Genomic DNA, 26356 nt, shown 5'->3' on the forward strand with positions numbered 1-26356 from the left:
CATCAGGCAAGAGGTACAGAAGTTTGAAAATGCATACTTCCGGATTCATATATAGCTGTTAATCTGCATCAAAGTCGAGGAGGACGGGTGGGTTTCTGGACGTGCTGCCGGGGGAACAAAGGGGGACGAGGTGTGGGGGGGGGCGCCGAGAACAGAGAGGGACCATTGGGGACTAAATGGAATACTTTGTAACCACCCTTTATGTGGCCACTCTTTGCATACCGTGTGAATGCAAATCAAAGAAATTCACTGTGACATGACACCTGTGATAATAAAGTATCATTCATTCATTCATTCATCTACATTGACATCCAGGTCATTTATACACCGATCAGCCAATACATTATGACCACTGACAGGTGAACTGAATAACATTGATTATCTTGTTACAATGGCACCTGTCAAGGGGTGGGATATATTAGGCAGCAAGTGAACAGTCAGTTCTTGACGTTGATGTGTTGGATGCAGGAGTAATGGGCAGGAGTAAAGACCTGAGCGACTTAGACAAGGGCCAAATTGTTATGGCCAGACGACTGGGTCAGAGCATCTCTGAAACGGCAAGGCTTGTGGGGTGCTCCCGGTCAGCAGTGGTGAGTACCTACCGACAGTGGTCCGAGGAGGGACAAACCACAAACCGGCGACAGACAGGGTGTTGGGCGCCCAAGGCTCATCGATGCGCGAGGGCAACGAAGGCTATCCCGTCTGGTCCGAACCGACAGAAGGTCGACTGTGGCACAAGTCACAGAAAATGTTAATGGTGGTCACGGGAGGAATATGTCACAATACACAGTGCATCGCACCCTGCTGCGTATGGGGCTGCACACGGAGGACCAACAGCATATTAGGCAGGCGGTCATAATGTTTTGGCTCCTCAGGTCGTAATGCTTTGGCTGAACGGTGTATATGCATATATATTAGGTAGGAATGGGTAACGTTTCGTCCTGAAGAAGGGTCTCGACCCGAAACGTCACCCATTCCTTCTCTCCCGAGATGCTGCCTGACCTGCTGAGTTACTCCAGCATTTTGTGAATAAATACCTTCGATTTGTACCAGCATCTGCAGTTATTTTCTTACACTGTATATATATATATATATATATATATATATCAAATAGCAGAGGTCTTAGCACAGATCTCTGCGGAACTCCACTGGTCACAGACCTCTAGATAGAATAACCTCCACTAGTCCGTAATTAGCTGACTCTTCCAAATAGGAGTAAATCCTATCTCAAAGAATTCTCTCCACTAGTTTCCCTACCACTGACGTGAGGTTCATCGGCCTATAGGTCCCTGGATTATCTCTACTTGTCTTGAACAAAGGAGTAATATTGGCCACGTTCCAGTGCTCCTGGACCTGTGACGAGGGAAGAAGCAAAGATCCTCGTCAAAGCCCCCACAATCTCTTCTCTCCCCCCCCCCCCCCCACCCCCCCGGGATAGGTCCGATCAGGCCCTGGGGATTTATCCACCTTAATGCTCTTCAAGAACCTCAGCACCACCTCCTTCTCGATCTCAAATTGCCCAAACATATTTGTATTTGATCAGCTGGCCTTTAAATGAGCCCCACATGGAATCTGTGGATTTACCCTGTAACAACTGCTCCCAATCTACCCTCCTAAACTCCTTCCTAATGACGTAATCTGCCTTGCCCCAATTAAGTACCTTCCCCCAACATCCAGACCTGTCCCTATTCAAAACAATCTTAAAACTGATGGAGTTGTGATCACTATCACATTACCCATTACCTGGCCAGGCTCATTTCCCAGTACAAGTCCAGTATGGTGCCTCCTCGAGTCTGACTATCCACATACTGTTTGAGGAAATCTCCTTGGATGCACCTAACAAACTCTGCCCCGTCTCATCCTCTTGCCCAGACTAAGCCCCAGTCAATCTTGTGGAAGGTAATGCCTACAACCTTGTGGTTCTTGCATCTTTCCATAATCTGTCTCCATATCTGATCCTCGAACTTCAGCTGGCTCTGGGGTGCCTTATGATATAATCCCATTATACCAACAAAGAACTGCAGATGCTGGTTAATACTCAAAAAGGCACAAAGTACTGGAGGAACTCGGCGGGTCAGGCAGCATCCTGCGACAACATGGATAGGTGACGTTTCAGGTCGTGACCCTTCTTCAGACTGATTGTTAGGGGGGGAGAAAAAAGCTGGAAAAGGGGAGAGGCAGGACAGTAATCCCTTGTTATTATGGACCTCTTTATGACAGATTTTGATCAAAGCGGATGGTGAGTTCTCACAGTAATTGGACACCACTGTCTCTTTAAGAACTGAGTTGCACTGATGAGGTCAGTGAAATTGACAAGGCACTGAAATTGACAGGGCATTGAAATTGACAAGGCACTGAAATTGACAAGGTACTGAAATTGACAGGGCATTGAAATTGACAGGGCATTGAAATTGACAAGGCATTGAAATTGACAAGGCACTGAAATTGACAAGGCACTGAAATTGACAAGGCATTGCAATTGACATGCTATGGGTTCGACCGACATTTGAGCAATGATGATGGACACAAAGTGCTGGACTACCTCAGCAGGTCAGGCAGCATCCCTGGAGAGCATGGATAGGTGATGCTTTGGGTCGAGGCCCACCACTGGATCATGCCACGCACCAGATTGCCAGAAGGCTGAGACCGGCAGAGGCACTGGCAGAAGCAACGCCAACATCTGTCACCTCCCTCGTCTCTCTGTGGCCCGGGACACCCATAGCTTCAGCCACCACCCCAGCCGCTTCCAGACCAGACCTATCGACCTTCACCACCAGGCCAGGCTGCAAACTACACCCCCGCCTCCCCAGCCACTTCCAGGCTGGGCAGCCAGTGCCACCCCCAGTCCGCACTGCCACCGCACCACCTCCAGGCCGGACCTACCAACCTTCACCGCTGGCCAAGCTGGCTGTCTGTGCAGTCCCTCCCTGCATAGGGTGCCAGGCAGAAGAGGGCTCTGCCTAAGCCCACTGCCTGCCCCTTTTCCGGGATTACGTTCGTGCCCGGGTGGTGTTAGAGAGGGACCACGCGCTGTCCACGGGCACCTCGAGGGATTTATTATTTTGAAATTGACAAGGCACTGAAATTGACAAGGCATTGAAATTGACAGGGCATTGAAATTGACAAGGCACTGAAATTGACAAGGTACTGAAATTGACAGGGCATTGAAATTGACAGGGCATTGAAATTGACAAGGCACTGAAATTGACAAGATACTGAAATTGACAGGGCATTGAAATTGACAGGGCATTGAAATTGACAAGGCACTGAAATTGACAAGGTACTGAAATTGACAGGGCATTGAAATTGACAGGGCATTGAAATTGACAAGGCACTGAAATTGACAAGATACTGAAATTGACAGGGCATTGAAATTGACAGGGCATTGAAATTGACAAGGCACTGAAATTGACAAGGTACTGAAATTGACAGGGCATTGAAATTGACAGGGCATTGAAATTGACAAGGCACTGAAATTGACAAGATACTGAAATTGACAGGGCATTGAAATTGACAGGGCATTGAAATTGACAAGGCACTGAAATTGACAAGGTACTGAAATTGACAGGGCATTGAAATTGACAGGGCATTGAAATTGACAAGGCACTGAAATTGACAAGCAATGGGTTCGACCGACAATTATAATAATAATAATAATAATAATATTCATTTATTGTCATTGCAACGAGTACAACGAAATTTTAAAATAGCCAATCCTGACGGTGCGTAAAAACATATATGCAATAAATGCAAAGCAAATAAATACAATTATATTAAGTACAAAAGTTTTAACAGTGTTGCCTAGTGCAGAAGGTAGTGTTCAGTTCTCGTATGGCCCTGGGGTAAAAACTGTTCTTAAGTCTGTTTGTTCGGGATTTGATCGACCTGAAACGTCGACCAGAGGGCAGATGAACAAACAGACGGTGGCCGGGGTGGGATGGATCTTTTATTATTTTGCCTGCTCTACTGAGGCAGCGTAGGCTGAACAGGTGCTCCAGGGAGGGCAGTGAGCAGCCGATGATCTTCTGGGCCGTCGTGATGACCCTCTGAAGGGCCTTCCTGTCCTTTTCTGAGCAGCTGGCATACCATGTGGTTATACAGTATGCCAGCACATTCTCGATGGAGCAGCGATAGAAGGACATCATGAGCTTCTCCTGCAGGTTGGTTTTCCTGAGGATCCTCAGGAAGTGGAGTCTCTGCTGTGCCTTCTTCACTGTGGTGATGGTGTTGGTAGACCAGGTAAGATCCTCTGCGATGTGCGTACCCAGGAACCTGAAAGCGGGTACCCTTTCCACACAGACCCCATTGATGTAGAGTGGGTCGTATTCTGCACTGGTTTTCCTGAAGTCTATTATAAGTTCCTTTGTTTAGGAGGAGTTCAGGACAAGATTGTTCACTGAACACCATGCTGCCAGCCTTTGGATTTCATCCCTGTAGGCTGTTTCATCTCCTCCTGAGATGAGTCCAACCACAGTCGTGTCATCCGCGAACTTGATGATGGTGTTGGTGGGATGGGTGGGGGCGCAGTCGTGAGTGTAGAGGGAGTAAAGGATGGGGCTCAACACACAGCCCTGTGGTGAGCCGGTGCTCAGTGTAATGGTGGAGGAGAGGTGAGGGCCTATTTTGACGGTCTGGGGGCGGTTGGTCAGGATGTCCTTGATCCATTGGCAGATGGTTTGGGAAAATCCAAGGTCAGAAATTGAGCAATGATGATGGACACAAACTGCTGGAGTACCTCAGCAGGTCAGGCAGCATCCCTGGAGAACATATAATATTATTTTTAACAAATTAATAAATGTTTTGATTAAAAAAAAGGCCTTCATCGCCAGGCCGGGCTGCCCACGCCAGCTCGCACCGTCTCACGGCCACTTGCAAGAGGGACCTACTGCCGCCACCAATGGACCTCGCATCTTCCTCAGCCGCTTCCAGGCCGCCACTGCCACCGCTTCCCCGCACTCCGCCGGCCTGCGGGCCGCGACTATGGACGATCCTCGCCTCTCCCCTGGCCGCCAGCACGATGGGGCCGTCTTATCACCTGGATTCCAGGCACAGTTCCAAATTGAGAGTCTGAAGAAGGATCTCGACCTGAAACGTCACCTATCCATGTTCTCCAGAGATGCTGCCTGACCCGTTGAGTTACTCCAGCACTCTGTGGAACGTCACCTGTCCATGTTTTCCAGAGATGCTGCCTGACCCGCTGAGTTACTCCAGTACATTGTGCCCTATTGTGTATTAACCAGCATCTGCAGTTCTTTCTTTCTACTACTTAGACAATTATATTCTATTATTTAGAATCCCTTACTCAGTTCGAGTGGACAATCGGTAATAACGGTCACCATTCCCCCAACCCATGGTTCATTATAATGAGGGTTTACTATATCTTTAATCAGACTTCAACATTAAATCTTGCACTGAATGTTGTACCCTTTATCCTTTATATCTTCTCCGTGGATTGTCACCTTGTCGCGGTGGAGAAGCTTGTGTGGTCCTGAGATCCTGAGAGCGATGCCGTCTGGAGCTACGCTCCTGGTACGGTCACCCATGGCGGTAAGGTCGAGGGGGAGGTCCCTGACAAAAGAGCAATGCAACCAAGACCTCAACGGTGGAACAGGCGGAGGGAGGATGACGGCTGACTTTAGTGGAGCGTCACAACGGCTGGGAAGGCGGATGGATGAAGGCTGCAGCAGAAAAGGGTCCCCGGTCATCTTGGACTCCACGCCACTGGATCCTGACCCAGATCTGTCAAGGACCGTGTGGTGGCTGGCTGTCTGTGCACCAGTCTCCCCACGTTAAACAAAGTCACGCACAGAGATGTCCTCATTCTTTAGGAAACGGGGCTTCCCCTCTTCCATTATAGATGAGGCTCTCATTAGGGTCTCTTCTACATCCCGCAGCTCCGCTCTTGCTCCCCCTCCCCCCACTTGCAACAAGGACAGAATCCCCCTCGTTCTCACCTTCCACCCCACCAGCCAGCGGATCCAAAGAATCATCCGCCAACATTTCCGTCACCTACAATGGGACCCCACCACTGGCCATATCTTCTGAAGAAGGGTCTCGACCCGAAACATCACCCATTCCTTCTCTCCCAAGATGCTGCCTGACCTGCTGAGTTACTCCAGCATTTTGTGAATAAATACCTTCGATTTGTACCAGCATCTGCAGTTATCTTCTTATACTACTTGTCTTCCCATCCCCTCCCCTCTCTGCGTTCCGCAGAGACCGTTCCCTCCGTAACTCCCTGGTCCACTCGTCCCTTCCTACCCAAACCACCCCAACCCCGGGCACTTTCCCCTGCAACCGCACGAGATGCAACACCTGTCCCTTTACCTCCCCCCTCAACTCCATCCAAGGACCCAAACAGTCTTTCCAGTTGAGGCAGCTGCACCTCCTCCAACCTCATCTGTTGCACCCGCTGCTCTAGATGTCAACTTATTTACATCGGCGAAACCAAGCGCAGGCTCGGCGATCACTTCGGTCAACACCTGCGCTCGGTCTGCGTTGGCCAAACTGATCTCCCGGTGGCCAAGCACTTCAACTCCCCCTCCCATTCCCAGTCTGACCTTTCTGTCATGGGCCTCCTCCAGTGCCATAGTGAGGCCCACCGGAAATTGGAGGAACAGCACCTCATATTTCGCCTGGGCAGCTTGCAGCCCAGTGGTATGAACATCGACTTCACCAACTTTAGATAGTTCCTCTGTCCCTCTCTTCCCATCCCCCTTCCCAGATCTCCCTCTATTTTCCTGTCTCCACCTATATCCTTCCTTTGTCCCACCCCTCTGACATCAGTCTGAAGAAGGGTCTCGACCCGAAACGTCACCCATTCCTTCTCTCCTGAGATGCTGCCTGACCTGCTGAGTTACTCCAGCATTTTGTGAATACCTTCGATTTGTACCAGCATCTGCAGTTATTTTCTTATACTATGCTTTATATTGTGGACAGCTTCGTTGTATTCATGCATAGTCTTTTCGCTGAATGGAAAGCTGGCAAACTAAAGCTTTTTGCTGCACCTTGGTTCGCGTGACAATAATAACCTAAACAAAAGGCAAAATCTAGCAGCTTACCTTGGAACTTTGCTTCTTGGATGCCATCGAGCAGCCAGCTACTGAGATCCGCAGTGCTGAGCAAGTTGCTTCGGAACTGCTTGCCGCCATTTACATTCCAGGACCCCACGCTGATGTACGCTCGTTGGAAATTGGTGTATTCCATGTGGCGTTCACACATCGCTTGCAGAATCGCAGGAGGGGCTGGCGGACAATTATGCGCACATCATTATTGCTCATAGCCGACAACGCGCCATCACGGGGGTAAAGAGGTCGAGGATACGCGAAGTTGGTTACTTACTGACAAGCGCACTGCTCTCCATTAGAATCCGTGCCTTATCTGCATAATCCTCACTGTTGAAGTCCCCCATAAGAAGCAAATCGATCGCTTCCTGTTTAGCTGCATCAAAGAAATTAGCCTGGATTGTCCTGGACACAGAACGTGCTCCATCTTTTACCTTGACAAACACAGATAGAAACAGAAAATAGGTTTTCAGTCTGAAGAAGGGTCTCGACCCAAAACGTCACCCATTCCTTCTCTCCTGAGATGCTGCCTGACCCGCTGAGTTATTCCAGCATTTTGTGAATAAATACCTTCGATTTGTACCAGCATCTGCAGTTATTTTCTTATACTACATAGAAAATAGGTGCAGGAGGAGGCCATTTGGCCCTTCGAGCCAGCACCGCCACTCATTGTGATCATGGCTGATCATCCACAATCAGTAACCCGTGCCTGCCTTCTCCCCATACCCCCTGATTCCGCTAGCCCCTCGAGCTCTATCTAACTCTCTTTTAAATTCATCCAGTGAATTGGCCTCCACTGCCTTCTGCGACCGAAATTTCCACAAATTCACAACTCTCTGGGTGAAAAGGTGTTTTCTCATCTCAGTTTTAAATGACCGCCCCTTTATTCCTAGACTGTGCCCCCTGGTTCTGGAGATAGTTTATTAATAGATTTTTAGATTTAGATTTAGAGATACAGCGCAGAAACAGGCCCTTCGGCCCAACGGGTCCGCGCCGCCCAGCGATCCCCGCACACTAACACTATCCCACACCCACTAGGGACAATTTTTTTTAAAAAATTTACATTTGCCCAGCCAATTAACCTACAAACCTGTACGTCTTTGGAGTGTGGGAGGAAACCGAAGATCTCGGAGAAAACCCACACAGGTCACGGGGAGAATGTACAAACTCCGTACAGACAGCCCCCGTAGTCAGGAACGAACCCGAGTCTCCGGCGCTGCATTCGCTGTAAGGCAGCAACTCTACCGCTGCGCCACCGTGCCACCCCGGTAACACTAGAGGTTAAAGCCATGGGATATTGAACACTTGCATTAATAGACCTTTGGAGGCAAGTCTTTAATTGTCACCATTGACGTTGATTTATTTAACGGCAGTTAATCAAATAATCTTGCAGAACAAGGGAGCTGGTTTTCATTCTAATCAGTGTGAAAGCCTCATTGTTGCAAGAACCCATTTGGTTCACAATGGCCCTCAGAGTTATACAGCACAGATGCAGGCCTTTGACCCACTGCATCAGTGGTGAGTGGTGTGTAGGAAGGAACTGCAGATGCTGGTTTACACCAAAGATAGACACAAAATGCTGGAGTAACTCAGCGGGACAGGCAGCATCTCTGGAGAGAAGGAATGGGTGACGTTTCGGGTCGAGACCCTTCTTCAGACTGAGAGTCAGGGGAGAGGGAGACACAGAGATAAGGGCAGGTAAGGTGTGAAAACTAGACATCAAAGGGGGGTCATAGAAACAGAAAATAGATGCAGGAGGAGGCCATTCGGCCCTTCGAGCCAGCACCACCATTCATTGTGATCATGGCTGATCATGCACAATCAGTAACCCGTGCCTGCCTTCTCCCCATATCTCTTGATTCCACTAGCCCCTAGAGCTCTATCTAACTCTCTCTTAAATCCATCCAGTGATTTGGCCTCCACTGCCCTCTGTGGCAGAGAATTCCACAAATTCTGTACGTCTTTGGAGTGTGGGAGGAAACTGAAGACCTTGGAACATCAGAGGTTGAGGAGGGACCTGATAGAAGTATGTAAAATGATGAGAAGGCATAGACAGTTTACAGTCAGCAACTTTTAAGCAGGGTGGGTAATGTCAAAGACCAGAGGGCATAACTTTAAGATGAGGCAAAGTTGAAAGTAGTTAATGTGGGTTAAGTGCTATTTTTTTACACAGAGTGGTGGGTGCCTGGAACACTCTGGCAAAGGGGTTGATGGAGGCAGATACGATAGTGGCATTTAAGAGGCTTTTAGATAGGTACACAGATATGCATGGAATTGTGGGATATGGTTCACAAGGGCAGTCACGGTGGCGCAGCGGTAGAGTTGCCGCCTTACAACAAATGCAGCGCTGGAGACCCGGGTTCGATCCCGACTACAGGTGCTGTCTGTACGGAGTTTGTACGTTCTCCCCGTGACCTGCGTGGGTTTTCTCCAAGGTCTTCAGTTTCCTCCCACACTCCAAAGACGTGCAGGTTTGTTGGTTAATTGGCTTGGTAAATGTTTTAAAAAAATTGTTCCTAGTGGGTGTAGGATGGTGTTTATGTGCGGGGATCGCTGGTCGGTGTGGACCCTTTGGGCCGAAGGGCCTGTTTCCGTGCTGTATCTCAAAACTAAACAAGAGGCGGTACTTTAACTCGGCATCATGTTCGATGTGGACATTGTGGGCAAGGAGCCTCGAAAGGCCGAATGGCCTCCTCCTGCACCTATTGTCTATTGTCTATCCCTGTGCTATCCCCTTCTATGTCCAAATCAACTGTTCTCCAAAATGGCCTGGCAAGTTGCCAAGTCAGCTGCCACAGAAACAATGCAATGCAAGACCAGACAAATCATCTATCAATACAGGAAAGCATTTAGAATGACAAAACTCACCTAAGCAAATTGTTTATGTATGTGCTGTTATGTTTGTGTGCCATTGTATGTTCGTTTCTTAGTGCCTGAACTGATGTGCAGCACTTTGGTCAACGTGGGTTGTTTTTAAATGTGCTATACAAATAAAATTGACTCGACTTAAGCAGACAACACTGCAGAATCCTCCTCAACTTGCTTCAATTATCTACCACACAAGACAGTCCGACTCACGCAAACATATTTTTCAACATAGTCCCTGGGTAAGTCCTCCATGCACAACAGATCCACCAAGTACAAGCAGTGACCTAGGAGAGCAGAATTGGAATCTAACACAATCTGTGACCAAACGGTCTAGCATTAACACCAATTCAGGGACCAAGATTGGTTTTGTGAAGAGAGCAATATGACCTGCCAGACGTGGCACCATTTTCTTAAAAGTGACTTGCCAAACGAACAGAAGTTTGGTTTAGTTCAGAGATACAGCGCGGAAACAGTCCCTTCGGCCCACTGAGTCCGCGCCGACCAGCGATCCCTGCACACTAACGCTATCTTACACACACTAGGGACAATTTACAATTTTTACCAAAGCCAATTAACCCGACAAACCTGCACGTCTTTGGAATGTGGGAGGAAACCGGAGCACCTGGAGAAAACCCACGCGGTCGTGGGGAGTGCGTACAAACTCCGTACAGACAAGCACCCGTAGTCAGGATCGAACCCGTGCGCCTGCCGCTGTGAGGCAGCAACTCTACCGCTGTGCCACCGTGCAACACACATGCAGCATGAAATGCAAGAAACTAACAATCCCAGAATCATCACATTAAATCAAATCCTTAATCCAAACAAGGAAGATGCTGCAAACTGTGAACTACGGTGAATAATTAAACAACAAATATGTGAAAGCTCAAATGATATCAGTAATAACGCACAAGATGCCAAATGCCAAAGGCAAAGCTGAACTCAGATCATTCATCTTGACTTCCTTAAATTCAATTATCACTAAGTCTAGTCTACAAACAATTCATTCCATTCCATCTAATATCAAGAAATAATCTATTTCTAGGGTCACCCTCCCCCACAAAATGGAGGAAAATTCAACCATCTCGTGAAACATTTAAAAAATCGTAAAAATCACCATAAATGTATTCAATCAAACGATTTTTTAAGGTGAAAGGTAAAAGATTTAATAGGAATCTGAGGAGTAACTTTTTCCACACAAAGGGTGGTGGGTGTATGGAATGAGGTAGTTGAAGCTGGGACTATCCCAAAATTTAGAAACAGTTAGGCAGGTACATGGATAGGACAGGTTTGGATGGATATGGGCCAAACACTGGTAGTTGGGACATGTTGGCCGGTGTGGGCAAGTTGGGTTGAAGGGTCTGTTTCCCCACTGTGTCACTCTATGATACTCTCACATCAACAACCTGCATGCAGATAGTCCATGCAAGTATCATGAGGATAAATGAACTCCCTACTTCATTGGGACCATGGCTCCAACATGGAAATTAGGGTTAAATTCTCGAAGTCAGGCGAAGTGAAGTGAGAGTTACTGTCCTTGACATCGAAGGCATGTGTCTAAATATAGCTTCAAGCAGATAAAGCAAAAAACTCCAATGGGTAGTTACATGTATGACATCAGACAGTGAATGCGACTGATGAAAGTCAATCGTCTCTGCTCCTGGGCTCCACATCGAAACATAGAAAATAGGTACAGGAGGAGGCCATTTGGCCCTTCGAGCCAACACCGCCAGCACCACCATTCACCGTGATCATGGCTAATCATCCACAATCAGTAACCCATGCCTGCCTTCTCCCTATATCCCTTGATTCCGCTAGCCCCTAGAGCTCTATCTAACTCTCTTTTAAATTCATCCAGTGAATTGGCCTCCACTGCCCTCTGTGGCAGAGAACTCCACAAATTCACAACTCTCTGGGTGAAAAAGTTTCTTCTCATCTCAGTTTTAAATGGCCTCCCCTTTATTCTTAGACTGTGGCCCTTGGTTCTGGACTCCCCCAACATTGGGAACATTCTTCCTGCATCTAGCTTGTCCAGAACTTTTAACTGCAGGAGTTCTTCCATAGATGAATCACAGATCCGGTTATCTCCAGTTACTCCTTTAAAACGATGTTCCCTCCAACACAAGGCCAAAGTTTAGTTTAGTTTATTGTCATGTGTACCTAGGGACTGTGAAAATCTTTTGTTTTGTGCTATCCAGTCAGCGGAAAGATAACACGTGATTACAATCGATAACCGAAGATCTCGGAGAAAACCCAGGCAAGATTGCACAAACTCGGCTCAGGCAGCACCCGTAGTCAGGATGGAACCCGGGTCTCCGGCGCAGTGAGGAGGCAACTGTGCCACTGCAGTGTCTTATGAAATCAACATTTTATTAACGGTCAAACTGAACGGCCCTACTCCAATGAGTTCTGTTCTGACGATGACTGTCTGATCTGCCCATTATTCAGTGTCTATTCATTCCTGTATTTCCCTTTGAATGCACCCAGTGTATATTACCCCAACGTGGCAACTCCAACAGCCTGACCGCGGGACAAGACGGCGGGGAAGAGAAAAAGACATTCTGGCCTTCCATCACAGTGAGGAGGGACTGGAGGAGACTCACTGTGATGGATGTTTCTTTTTGTTTGGTGTTAGTTGTGATTGTATGTGTTATTGCATTTTTATTGATTAATCTTATTGGTCTTATTGTTCAACTGCGGGTAATGTTTCATTTCACTACACATTTACGTGTATGTGACAAATAAACGACTATTGACTATTGACAATTGATTGACTATTACCTTCGTTTTTCCTTCTCGTGCCCGACTTCCAGTAAACATCTTACTGAAATTGTGACCGGTCACAGACCACATTGTCCTGTAGAATTCCACAAAGCGTTCCACCACCGACTTCTTGCCAGCCATTCCCAAACTCTCCAGCTGGTAGTACAAAACCTAGGAATGGCAGGAACACAACTCAATGGAGTAGTCAAGAGCCAGGAGGGTTTTATTGTCATATGTCCCAGATAGAACAATGAAATCCTTACTTGCAGCAGCACAACAGAATATGGAAACATAGTACACTGTAAATAATATAAGCAAGAAAAAAAAGTTCAGCATACACACATACTCACAAATACACATATTTACAGATCATATATAATATATATATATATATATAGATATATATATTTGACGTTTGGCACATTGGCTTTCACCTGCCAAGAGTATTGAATAGAGGTCATGCTGCAGTTGTATAAGACGTTGGCGAGGTATATATATATACCTCCAACTTTAGATATTTCCTCTGTCCCTCTCTTCCCCTCCCCCTTCCCAGATCTCCCTCTATCTTCCTGTCTCCACCTATATCCTTCCTTTGTCCCGCCCCCCTGACATCAGTCTGAAGAAGGGTCTCGACCCGAAACGTCACCCATTCCTTCTCTCCTGAGATGCTGCCTGACCTCATGAGTTACTCCAGCATTTTGTGAATAAATACCTTCGATTTGTACGAGCATCTGCAGTTATTTTCTTATACTATATAAATAAATATATATATATATATATATATATATATATATATATATATATATGACACACACACACACACAACAAAAACAAAATAATAATGCAATAATAACAACAATAGTCTATGTAGGTCAGAGCTTTTTTGAGGTTGTAATGTATAATAGCCGAATAAGCTTTCTTGATAAGATTTGTTTCAGCACATTGGACCTTTTTTTTAAATTACTTGTGACTGTTCGATATTCCATGTCACCTTACATCAACTAAACCCCATCTTCAAACAGCTACTGTCTGCACAGCTCCAATCTTCAATCATGTCAGAAACCATTTCTTCAGGGATATCTGGAATTGGCTTTACTGAAAATACCCTCTGCATAGGTACACAGATATACATTTTTCAGAAGAAAGATTTTCACAATTTCCACACAGCCCTTTCAAAACACTCCCTTAGATAAAGTTTCTCCATATTGTGAAAAATTGCAGCAGGATCTTAATCGATTGGCCAGTTGGGCTGAGGAATGGTTGATAGAATTTAATGCAGAGAAATGTGAGGTCTTGCATTTTGGGAAGTCTAACATGGGGAGGACCTACACAGTGAATGGTTGGGTTCTGGGGAGTGTTGTAGAACAGAAGGATCTAGGAGTGCAGGTGCATGGTTCCTTGAAGGTGGAGTTGCAGGTGGTTAAGGTGGTAACCACACTGGCCTTCATCCATCAGAGTATTGAGTGTCGAAGTTGGGAGGCCATGTTGCAGTTGTATAAGACGTTGGTGAGGCCACATTTAGAGTATTGTGTTCAGTTTTGGGCACCATGTTATAGGAAAGATGTGTCAAGCTGGAAAGGGTACAGAGAAGATTTACAAGAATGTTGCCAGGACTAGAGGGTGTGAGCTACAGGGAGAGGTTGAGCAGGCTGGGACTCTATTCCTTGGAGCGCAGGAGGATGAGGGGTGATCTTATTGACGTGTATAAAATCATGAGAGGAATAGATCGGGTAGATGGATAGAGTCTATTGCCCAGAGTAGGTGAATGGAGAACCAGAGGACATAGGTTTAAGGTGAAGAGGAAAAGATTTAATAGGGATGGCGGGACTGTCATATGAGGAAAGATTGAAAAGACTAGGCTTGTATTCACTGGAGTTTAGAAGGATGAGAGGGGATCTTATAGAAACATATAAAATTATAAAAGGACTGGACAAGCTAGATGCAGGAAAAATGTTCCCAATGTTGGGCGTGTCCAGAACCAGGGGCCACAGTCTAAGAATAAAGGGGAGGCCATTTAAAACTGAGGTGAGAAAAAACTTTTTCACCCAGAGAGTTGGGAATTTGTGGAATTCTCTGCCACAGAGGGCAGTGGAAGCCAATTCACTGGATGGATTTAAGAGAGAGTTAGATAGAGCTCTAGGGGCTAGTGGAATCAAGGGATATGGGGAGAAGGCAGGCACGGGTTACTGATTGTGGATGATCAGCCATGATCACAATGAATGGTGGTGCTGGCTCGAAGGGCCGAATGGCCTCCTGCACCTATTTTCTATGTTTCTATGAATCTAAGGGGTAACTTTTTCACACGAATGGTAGTGCCAGAGGAGGTATTTGTGGTAGGGAGTATCCCAACATTTAAAAAGCAGTTAGACAGGTATTGTGATAGGAGCAGAATTAGGCCATTCGGCCCATCAAGTCTTCTCCGCCATTCAATCATAGCTGATCTATCTCTCCCTCCTAATCCCATTCTCCCGCCTTCTCCCCATAACCCCTGACACCTGTACATGGATAGGACAGGTTTGGAGGGATATGGATCAAACACAGGCAGGTGGGACTAGTGCAGGTTGGCCAGTGTGGGCAAGTTGGGCCAAAGGGCCTGGTTCCACACTGTATCACTCTATGACTCTCTATGACTAAGATTCTAATAACTAAACCAATTACCTCCAAAGCCACATAGGACTGGACGATGTTTGTTCGATCCAGGCAATCAAGACAGTTTGTTCTGAAGACTCCAGTCTGTAAACTTTGAAACACATGAGAATCCCGTGAACATGAGAATCCCGTGTTTTACATCCCACAAACCTAGAGAGGATAACGTTCGGTCTTCACATTACAAACTTCAATAACCCACTAAAACCAGAGATGGAATCAGTGGGAAGGACTACCTGTAGAAAGGTCTTTAGTACTCACCAGGTGCATTTGTGTGCAGGCACCAAATGCAATCTGCTTCCTGCTTGGATATCCATGGGTGAACTAGACTATCACAAAATCCAAACCCAAAATGAACCCAACCGTCACTCAGTCATTCCTATCACCACAATTATAGACATTAGACAATAGGTGCAGGAGGAGGCCATTCGGCCCATCGAGCCAGCACCCCCATTCAATGTGATCATGGCTGATCATTCTCAATCAGTACCCCTTTCCTGCCTTCTCCCCATTCCCCCTGACTCCACTATCCTTAAGAGCTCTATCCAGCTCTCTCTTGAATGCATTCAGAGAATTGGCCTCCACTGCCTTCTGAGGCAGAGAATTCCACAGATTCACAACTCTCTGACTGAAAAAGTTTTTCCTCGTCTCAGTTCTAAATGGCCTACCCCTTATTCTTAAACTGTGGCCCCTTGTTCTGGACTCCCCCAACATTGGGAACATGTTTCCTGCCTCTAACGTGTCCAACCCCTTAAGAATCTTATGCATTTCGATAAGATCCCCTCTCATCCTTCTAAATTCCAGTGTATACAAGTCTAGTCGCTCCAGTCTTTCAACATATGACAGTCCCGCCATTCCGGGAATTAACCTAGTAAACCTACGCTGCACGCCCTCAATAGCATGAATATCCTTCCTCAAATTTGGAGACCAAAACTGCACACAGTACTCCAGGTGTGGTATCACTAGGGCCCTGTACAACTGTGGCTAAAAGAATGTGTACTGCAAAAGGTAAGCCCAGACAGCTAACTTATCTGCAAAAATACTTGACTACAGGAAATGTGGCTAGTTGCAAGAACGTGATAATTGCCTCTATTGTGTAAGTGGTTAGTTGCATGAATGTGATAGTGGCCGAAACAGCCTTCATGTCTGGTTACACAAATGTGAGAATTGCCTCCATTATGTACCTTGAACACTGGAAGTTTTAGATTTAGATTTTCTTTAGAGATACAGCACGGAAACAGGCCCTTCGGCCCACCGAGTCCGCGCCGCCCAGCGATCCCCGCACATTAACACTATCCTACACACACTAGGGACGATTTTTACATATTACCCAGTCAATTAACCTACATACCTGTACGTCCTTGGAGTGTGGGAGGAAACCGAAGATCTTGGAGAAAACCCACGCAGGTCACGGGGAGAACGTACAAACTCCGTACAGACGGCACCCGTAGTCAGGATGAAACCTGAGTCTCCGGCGCTGCATTCGCCGTAAGGCGGCAACTCTACCGCTGCACCACCGTGCTGCCCTGGGGCAAGTTGTGCTGCAAATGTTTAGCTCAGACAGCTAACTTGGAGCAGGACTATTCCATATGTGGTAAAGACATCTGTTCGTGGGCTCTGCATTGGCACCTCCATAATAAAATAAGCTGTATCCTGCTAATTCCTTGAGTGGGTGCTTGGGTCTGCCAAGTACAGCGACATTGTGGGGGAGGACCACAGTCTAGGGTCCTTCCGCTGCTGGACATGAGGGGGCAGGGTGTGGTGGAGAGAGACGCCCCTCCAAATAAGGGAAGGGATTCTGTATAAATCTGTATAAATTTGGCAATGAATATCTGTATTGAATGTATTTATTCACAAAATGCTGGAGTAACTCCAGGCGGCACGGTGGCGCAGCGGTAGAGTTGCCGCCTTACAGCGAATGCAGCGCCGGAGACTCAGGTTCCATCCTGACTACGGGCGTCGTCTGTACGGAGTTTGTACGTTCTCCCCATGACCTGCGTGGGTTTTCTCCGAGATCTTCGGTTTCCTCCCACACTCCAGACGTGCAGGTTTGTAGGTTAATTGACTGGGTAAATGTAAAAAATAAAATAAAAATTGTCCCTAGTGCGTGTAGGATAGCGTTAATGTGCGGGGATCACTGGGCGGCGTGGAACCGGTGGGCCGAAGGGCCTGTTTCCGCGCTGTATCTCTACATCTAGAAAAAAATCTAAACTCAGCAGGTCAGGCAGCATCTCAGGAGAGAAGGAATGGGCGACGTTTCGGGTGTGCAACCTCCGGGAATGCCGGATGGAGTTTTGAAAAGAAAATGTTTTGCAAATATTTATTTCTGGAATAAAGTATTTTTTGATATATTAAAAAAACTACTTGCTGCCGTTCTGCCGCTTCCCACCTTGGCGAAAGTAGCAAAGCCTTTTGTGCTTCAAACTGATTTGCGCGGTTGTCTGTTTGTTACAACTTTAACAGTGTGGGGGGAAGCCGAAGATCTTGTGGGGAAAACCCAAGTGGTCACGGGGAGAAGGAACAAACTCAGTTCAGACAGCACCCGTGGTCAGGATGGAACCCGGGTGCCTGGCCCTGCGAGGCAGCCACACCCAGTGTTGTGCCACCAACAGTCCTTCTAAACCACAGCAGTCTTTCTAAACCGCGGTTTAAAAAAATCATCCTCAGCATCTACATCTTTGTTAATCACTTTGAAATGAATAATTTATTCACAAAATGCTGGAGTAACTCAGCAGGTCAGGCAGCAACTCAGGAGAGAAGAAATGGTGACGTTTCGGGTCGAGACCCTTCTTCAGACCGATGAAGACAGACAGACTGACATCAGTGGTGGGGAAGATGCTGGAGTCAATAATAAAAGACGAAATTGCTGAGCATTTGGATAGCAGTAACAGGATCATTCCGAGTCAGCATGGATTTACGAAGTGGAAATCATGCTTGACAAATCTACTGGAATTTTTTGAGGATGTAACTAGGAAAATTGACAGGGGAGAGTCAGTGGATGTGGTGTACCTCGACTTTCAGAAAGCCTTCGACAAGGTCCCACATAGGAGATTAGTGGGCAAAATTAGGGCACATGGTATTGGGGGTAGGGTACTGACATGGATAGAAAATTGGTTGACAGACAGAAAGCAAAGAGTGGGGATAAATGGGTCCCTTTCGGAATGGCAGGCAGTGACCAGTGGGGTACCGCAAGGTTCGGTGCTGGGACCCCAGCTATTTACGATATACATTAATGACTTAGACGAAGGGATTAAAAGTACCATTAGCAAATTTGCAGATGATACTAATCTGGGGGGGTAGTGTGAATTGTGAGGAAGATACAATAAGGCTGCAGGGTGACTTGGACAGGTTGTGTGAGTGGGCGGATACATGGCAGATGCAGTTTAATGTAGATAAGTGTGAGGTTATTCACTTTGGAAGTAAGAATAGAAAGGCAGATTATTATCTGAATGGTGTGAAGTTAGGAAGAGGGGATGTTCAACGAGATCTGGGTGTCCTAGTGCATCAGTCACTGAAAGGAAGCATGCAGGTACAGCAGGCAGTGAAGAAAGCCAATGGAATGTTGGCCTTCGTAACAAGAGGAGTTGAGTATAGGAGCAAAGAGGTCCTTCTACAGTTGTACCGGGCCCTGGTGAGACCGCACCTGGAGTACTGTGTGCAGTTTTGGTCTCCAAATTTGAGGAAGGATATTCTTGCTATTGAGGGCGTGCAGCGTAGGTTCACTAGGTTGATTCCCGGAATGGCGGGACTGTCGTATGTTGAAAGGCTGGAGCAATTAGGCTTGTATACACTGGAATTTAGAAGGATGAGGGGGGATCTTATTGAAACATATAAGATAATTAGGGGATTGGACACATTAGAGGCAGGAAACATGTTCCCAATGTTGGGGTAGTCCAGAACAAGGGGCCACAGTTTAAGAATAAGGGGTAGGCCATTTAGAACGGAGATGAGGAAGAACTTTTTCAGTCTGAGAAGGTGAAGGTGTGGAATTCTCTGCCTCAGAAGGCAGTGGAGGCCAGTTCGTTGGATGCATTCAAGAGAGAGCTGGATAGAGCTCTTAAGGATAGCGGAGTGAGAGGGTATGGGGAGAAGGCAGGAACGGGGTACTGATTGAGAGTGATCAGCCATGATCGCATTGAATGGCGGTGCTGGCTCGAAGGGCTGAATGGCCTACTCCTGCACCTATTGTCTATTGACTTCTTCAGTCTGAAGAAGGGTCTCGACCCGAAACGTCACCCATTCCTTCTCTCCTGAGATGCTGCCTGACCTGCTGAGTTACCCCAGCATTTTGTGAATAAATACCTTCAATTTGTACCAGCATTTGCAGTTATTTTCTTACACTCTTGAAATGAATAATGCTTCCTGACTACCAATTTGTAAGCTGGACACTGCCTGGGAAGTGGAGATGTAACAAGTGTGAGGTTTGCTGCCAGGAGCAGCGTGTGTTGCTCTGTTATTTACTGTACACAATACTGCAGGAGGAAACATATTTGTAATCATTTCTTATACAAAACAGTTTAATGATGCTTATAGTAAACAACACCTCATGCAGTAGCTCCTGCATTGCCCTTGATTCAAGTTCCTCTTTGATTGGAGGTGCAGTGCTTGTTTGATGAAACGGATGGGACCCATTGTGACTGTTTTGAGCCAGTGGACTGGTCAATAATCAAGGACTCTGCAGCTAACCCAGAGGGTCACAGACGTTACCAGCAAGTGTGTAGAGGACTGTGCATAGGGTTGCCAATTAGCCAGGACATCCCGTATTTTGGGCTAAATTGATTTGTCCTGTACGGGACCGCCCTTGTCCCGTATTAGGCCCAGGGGGCGCTGTAGGCCCGGACACTGTAGGCCCGGAGGCCGCTGTAGGCCCGGACACTGTAGGCCCGGAGGCCGCAGGCCCAGAGGCCGCTGTAGGCCCGGACACTGTAGGCCCCGGAGGCCGCTGCAGGCCCGGAGGCCGCTGTAGGCCCGGACAGTGTAGGCCCGGAGGCCGCTGCAGGCCCGGACAGTGTAGGCCCAGACAGTGTAGGCCCCGGAGGCCGCTGCAGGCCCGGAGGCCGCTGTAGGCCCGGACAGTGTAGGCCCGGAGGCCGCTGCAGGCCCAGACACTGTAGGCCCGGAGGCTGCTGTTGGCCTGGACAGTGTAGGCCTGGAGGTCCAGGCGCCGCTTAACGGAGGTTGCCTAGCAACCCGCCTCCCAGCCCGGACTGCCGCCATTGATGGAGCGGGAGCACGTGGCCGCTGGCTGGGTGACATCACCCTTTGTCCCTTATTTGGGAGTGAGGAAGTTGGCAACCCTCGTCCCAGGTCAAGTCCAAATCTGCAGCGCCCAAGTCAAACGATGCTGAGCGGTACAGAAATATACCTGCGTACCTCTGCAGGCCCAAGAGGGAAATCCAAACTAAGCTGGAGTCTCAAGGTAATAACACAGACATCCGTAGACAACGACAAGGCTGGCACAATGTAAAGGAACACATAATCATAGCGGGTAGTAGCGATGGCAGCAATGGGCCCCTCCCCGATGAGCACAATGCACTCTATGCCCACTTGCAACAGAAGGTCAGTGGAGGAACATCATTCGCACTGCCAATGTGGAATGTGCTTGTACCAACAGTTATCGTGGCAGGCTTGAAGCAGATTGGGCTTCCCAAGAGTGACTTCGTGGAAAGCAACTGGCCCGGATGGAATCCCTGGCCATAACCTCAGGACCCATGGCTATCAAACTGTACAACTCCCCGGTCTTCTAACGTGGGATAGACTGACTCCCCCTTCCCTTCCCTCCCCCCCCCCCCCCCCCCAATCCTCTAAAACCATTGCAGAATCTTTGGGCGGTCACGGTGGCGCAGCGGTAGAGTTGCTGCCCTACAGCGAGTGCAGCGCCGGAGACTCAGGTTCGATCCCGACTACGGGCGCCGTCTGTACGGAGTTTGCACGTTCTCCCCGTGACCTGCGTGAGTTTTTTCCGAGATCTTCGGTTTCCTCCCACACTCCAAAGATGTACTGGTTTGTAGGTTAATTGGCTTGGTAAATGTAAAAATTGTCCCTAGTGGGTGTAGGATAGTGTTAGTGTGCGGGGATCGCTGGTCGGCGCGGACCCGGAAAGATTGGTATTGGAGTGGGAAAGGTAACTAAAATGGTTAGCAACTGCCAGATCCAGAGACCGTGGCAAAAAGAGTACGTGGTCGACGAAATGGTCGTCTGAATACACTTGGGCTCGCCGATGTGCAGGATGTTGCTTTGCTAGCACTGCATGCAGTAAAGCAGGTTTAACGAGGTCAACATTTGGGCAAGCTACACTGAAACTCGAATGTAGGAATCAGTCGCAAGGAAAGAAATGGACACTTAGGAATAGTGTGCAGGGCATTATTTCTGCCTAAAGTAATTCTGCAACAAGTTTGGAGATTCCTCAATTCCAGTAAAAATCTTTAACTCCGAACATTTAACGTTTAGCTGTAAGTTATTGCGCTTTAACAACAAGTTTAGTTTTTTAGTTTAGTTCAGAGTTACAGGGCAGAAACTCTAACCCTTCGGCCCACCGAGTCCGCACCGACCAGCGATCCCCGCACATTAACACTATCCCACACACACTAGGGATAGTTTACACTTATACCCAGTCAATTAACCTACAAACCTGCACGTCTTTGGAGTGTGAGAGGAAACCGAAAATGTCGGAGAAAACCCACGCAGGTCACGGGGAGAACGTACAAACTCCGTACAGACGGCGCCCGTAGTCAGGATCGAACCTGAGTCTCCGGCGCTGCATTCGCTGTAAGGCAGCAACTCTACCCCTGCGCCACCGTAGTCGGGATTGAACCCGGGTCTCCGGCGCTGCATTCGCTGTAAGGAGGCAACTTTACCGCTGGGCTCAGTGACAACAGTTCTTAGTTGCCTGGGCAAAATTGCACATTTCCGAGTTTACCTGTCTGTTGGCCTCTCTGAATGATAGCTTAAGTTTGAGTACTGAAATGCACACTCTCTCTGAAAATGGGATTAAGGCTTCCAAGAACCCTCTCATTTGAGAAACTTACAGCCATCAGGGAGTACCAAGTTTTATTGCAGACCCGTGTAAAAAAAGTAGTGTTAGGTGCCAAAGTACATTGGCTTGCCTCCACATTCAAAATCTTTTAACGTAGTTGCTTCACCTTATGGGCAACATTTCTGCTTATTCAATTAAAGTAAGCGGTCTTTAATTACATTAATTTATTTCTGTTGCATATTAGAGCACTAGTGGGCCTTCTTAGAGCAGTGTACGTGATTAATTATTTGTGTTGGCTTGACTATGTGGCCAGTGGAAACCGTAGAAAGCAATGTTATTTCATATGAATGATAGCACTTTGCAATTTCATTTGCAGGTTAGTTTAGTTTAGAGAGAGAGAGTCTTGGCAACCAAGAGAAAATAGAATATGCGGTCACTGCTTGGCAAATGAGGTTGAAACAGAGATGCACTTCCTCGTAAAATGTAAAAAATTCGATAAAGTAAGAAAAATATATTTTGAAAAACTCAGTCTGGCAACCCCAGATTATAAAGAACTAGACAATATATCAAAACTAAGAATAATCCATGGCGAAGGAAATACGGCACATCTTGGCGCACAATATGTAACAGCATGCCACAACCTGAGAGACAGTGAATGACCAACATGATGTACACATACACTCATACATAAATTGACACTAAGGAAATTAATATCGACCTACTAAACGTGCTACCTTGCTGTACTGTTTACAACTGCAAGAACGAGTAGCAATCGATAAAAGGCTATAAATGTATTGCGTGAATATATATATATTATCTTAACGGGTTGGACAGGCAGGAAGATTGTTCCCGATGTTGGGGAAGTCCAGAACAAGGGGTCACAGTTTAAGGATAAGGGGGAAGTCTTTTAGGACCGAGATGAGAAAGGTTTTTTTCACACAGAGAGTGGTGAATCTGTGGAATTCTCTGCCACAGAAGGTAGTTGAGGCCAGTTCATTGGCTATATTTAAGAGGGAGTTAGATGTGGCCTTTGTGGCTAAAGGAATCGGGGGTATGGAGAGAAGGCAGGTACGGGATACTGAGTTGGATGATCAGCCATGATCATATTGAATGGCGGTGCAGGCTCGAAGGGCCAAATGGCCTGCTCCTGCACCTATTTTCTATGTTTTCTATATATATGTACAGGGGCATATCGACCCATGCATTGTATACTTGTTTTTATATTCATGCATTTTAAATATGTATGTTATGTTCTATACTTTGGCAATATAATGATGTATCTTATCATGCCAATAAAGTTTTTTAAATTGAAAAATTGAATTGAGTGTGGAAACCGGCCCTTCGGCCCTTCGAGTCCATGCCAACCATTGAACATAAATTCACACAAAGTTCCATGTTGTCCCATTTTCTCATCCACTCCCACACACGAGGGGCAATTTTTGCAGAGGCCAATTAACCTACGAACCTGCACGTCTTTGGGCGGTGGTGAAAGTGACAGGAGACTGAAAGACTCACCGTAGATGGACACGCTCTCCACTGGTGAAGAAGCCAAACCGCTCCTTGTGTTCCTGCAGCTGAGGTTTTAGAAGAGAATGCAGTTTCTCCACCTTCCCACTCTTTGCAATGTGAGAGTAGTCAAAGTTTATCATTGGTGTTCCGGACGCATGAAGAGAGGCCCACATCAGCTTCTAATCGGGAAGAGAGTCATGGAGTCAGAGTTGTATAACAGAGGAGCCATCCCAACCCACCCACAATAAGTAGTATAAGAAAATAACTGCAGATGCTGGTACAAATCGATTTATTCACAAAATGCTGGAGTAACTCAGCAGGTCAGGCAGCATCTCGGGAGAGAAGGAATGGGTGATGTTTCGGGTCGAGACCCTTCTTCAGACCCTTCTTCAGACCCGAAACGTCACCCATTCCTTCTCTCCTGAGATGCTGCCTGACCTGCTGAGTGACTCCAGCATTTTGTGAATAAATACCTTCGATTTGTACCAGCATCTGCAGTTATCTCCCGGTGGCCGAGCACTTCAACTCCCCCTCCCATTCCCAGTCTGACTTTTCTGTCATGGGACTCCTTCAGTGCCATAGTGAGGCCCACCGGAAATTGGAGGAACAGCACCTCATATTTCGCCTGGCGCAGTTTGCAGCCCAGTGGCATGAACATCGACTTCTCCAACTTTAGATAGTTCCTCTGTCCCTCCCTTCCCCTCCTCCTTCCCAGATCTCCCTCTATCTTCCTGTCTCCACCTATATCCTTCCTTTGTCCCACCCCCCCTGACATCAGTCTGAAGAAGGGTCTCGACCCGAAACGTCACCCATTCCTTCTCTCCCGAGATGCTGCCTGACCTGCTGAGTTACTCCAACATTTTGTGAATAAATCCACCCACAATACCATTTTTGCTCATACATACTAATCACATGTGCCCACATTCAGTCCCTAGCCTTCTATTCACTGTCTATTTAAATATCTAAATGTCTCTTAAATGAAGAAGGGTCTCGGCCCGAAACATCAGGAAGAAGGGTCTGGATGTGTCCCCACTTCAGCACGTTCGATCTGCTCCTCCCCATGCCTGCCCGCAGTCTGTTGAGACTGCGCCAGGTTATCCACGGCTGGTCGGAACCTGGCGGGAGTTTCTCAGAGGGGTCGATTCTCAGGTCACGGGGAGAGCGTACAAACTCCGTACAGACGGCGCCCGTAGTCAGGATCGAACCCGAGTCTCCGGCGCTACATTCGCTGTAAGGCAGCAACTCTACCGCTGCGCCACCGTGCCGCCTTGCAGCGAATGCAGCGCCGGAGACCCGGGTTCCATCCCGACTGCGGCCGCTGTCTGTACAGAGTTTGTACGTTCTGCGTGGGTTTTCTCCGAGATCTTCGGTTTCCTCCCACACTACAAAGACGTACAGGTATGTAGGTTAATTAGCTTGGTAAATGTAAAAATACTCCCGAGTGGGTATAGGATAGTGTTAGTGTGCGGGGATCGCTGGTCGACGCGGACCCAGTGGGCCGAAAGGGCCTGTTTCCGCGCTGTATCTCTAAAGTAAAGGGTCTTGACTTGAAACGACACCCATTCCTTCCATCCAGAGATGCTGCCTGTCCGCTGAGTTACTCCAGCATTTTGTGTCCATCTGCTGTTTAAACCAGCATCTGCACATCCTTCCCACACCTCAAAGTCTCAAGCATTCATTCATGTTCTAAGTTCATCGGTTTTCTCCACAAGACTCCTTGCATTGAAATAAAATACTTCAACCCATCAGCGTCACCATATCCCTTTACCTCTCCTTGCCTCGTTCTCCTTTGAGACCAACTGGTCCTAACATAGAAACATAGAAAATAGGTGCAGGAGTAGGCCATTCGGCCCTTCGAGCCTGCACCGCCATTCAATATGATCATGGCTGATCATTCAATTCAGTATCCCGTACCTGCCTTCTCTCCATACCCCCTGATCCCTTTAGCCACAAGGGCCACATCTAACTCCCTCTTAAATATAGCCAATGAACTGGCCTCAACTACCTTCGGTGGCAGAGAATTCCACAGATTCACCACTCTGTGTGAAAAAAAACTTTCTCATCTCGGTCCTAAAAGACTTCCCCCTTATCCTTAAACTGTGACCCCTTGTTCTGGACTTCCCCAACATCGGGAATAATCTTCCTGCATCTAGCCTGTCCAACCCCTTAAGAATTTTGTAAGTTTCTATAAGATCCCCCCTCAATCTTCTAAATTCCAGCGAGTACAAGCCGAGTCTATCCAGCCTTTCTTCATATGAAAGTCCTGCCATCCCAGAGATCAATCTGGTGTCCACCTTCCCATCACTCCTTACAATTTCTGACCACCTACTCTCTCACCCCTGCCTCTCTAGTTTAAACTCTCCTGGGTAACGCTCGTAAACCTCCCTGCAAGGATACGGGTCCCCCCCCCCCCAGTTTAGATGCAACCTGTCTTTCTTGTTCCAGAACCAGGGGCCAAAGTCTAAGAATAAAGGGGAGGCCATTTAAAACTGAGGTGAGGAAAAACCTTTTCACCCAGAGAGTTGTGAATTTG

The 26356-nt window shown here is 47.3% G+C and overlaps 1 protein-coding gene across 1 annotated transcript in view; it reads right to left on the bottom strand.

Moving 5' to 3' along the window:
* Window positions 1–26356, bottom strand: part of LOC144596886 (synaptojanin-2-like) — a 129821-nt gene that overhangs the window by 51349 nt on the left and 52116 nt on the right. Inside the window, exons 7-11 of the mRNA XM_078405752.1 lie at window positions 23830–24002; window positions 15351–15432; window positions 12711–12863; window positions 7342–7498; window positions 7062–7244 (exon numbers count right to left, since the gene is read on the bottom strand). Coding sequence (XP_078261878.1) covers window positions 7062–7244; window positions 7342–7498; window positions 12711–12863; window positions 15351–15432; window positions 23830–24002 — 748 coding nt within the window. The remainder of the gene's footprint in view (window positions 1–7061; window positions 7245–7341; window positions 7499–12710; window positions 12864–15350; window positions 15433–23829; window positions 24003–26356) is intronic.

Source organism: Rhinoraja longicauda, chromosome 9 (genome assembly GCF_053455715.1).
Source record: "Rhinoraja longicauda isolate Sanriku21f chromosome 9, sRhiLon1.1, whole genome shotgun sequence".
Lineage (NCBI taxonomy): Eukaryota > Metazoa > Chordata > Chondrichthyes > Rajiformes > Arhynchobatidae > Rhinoraja > Rhinoraja longicauda.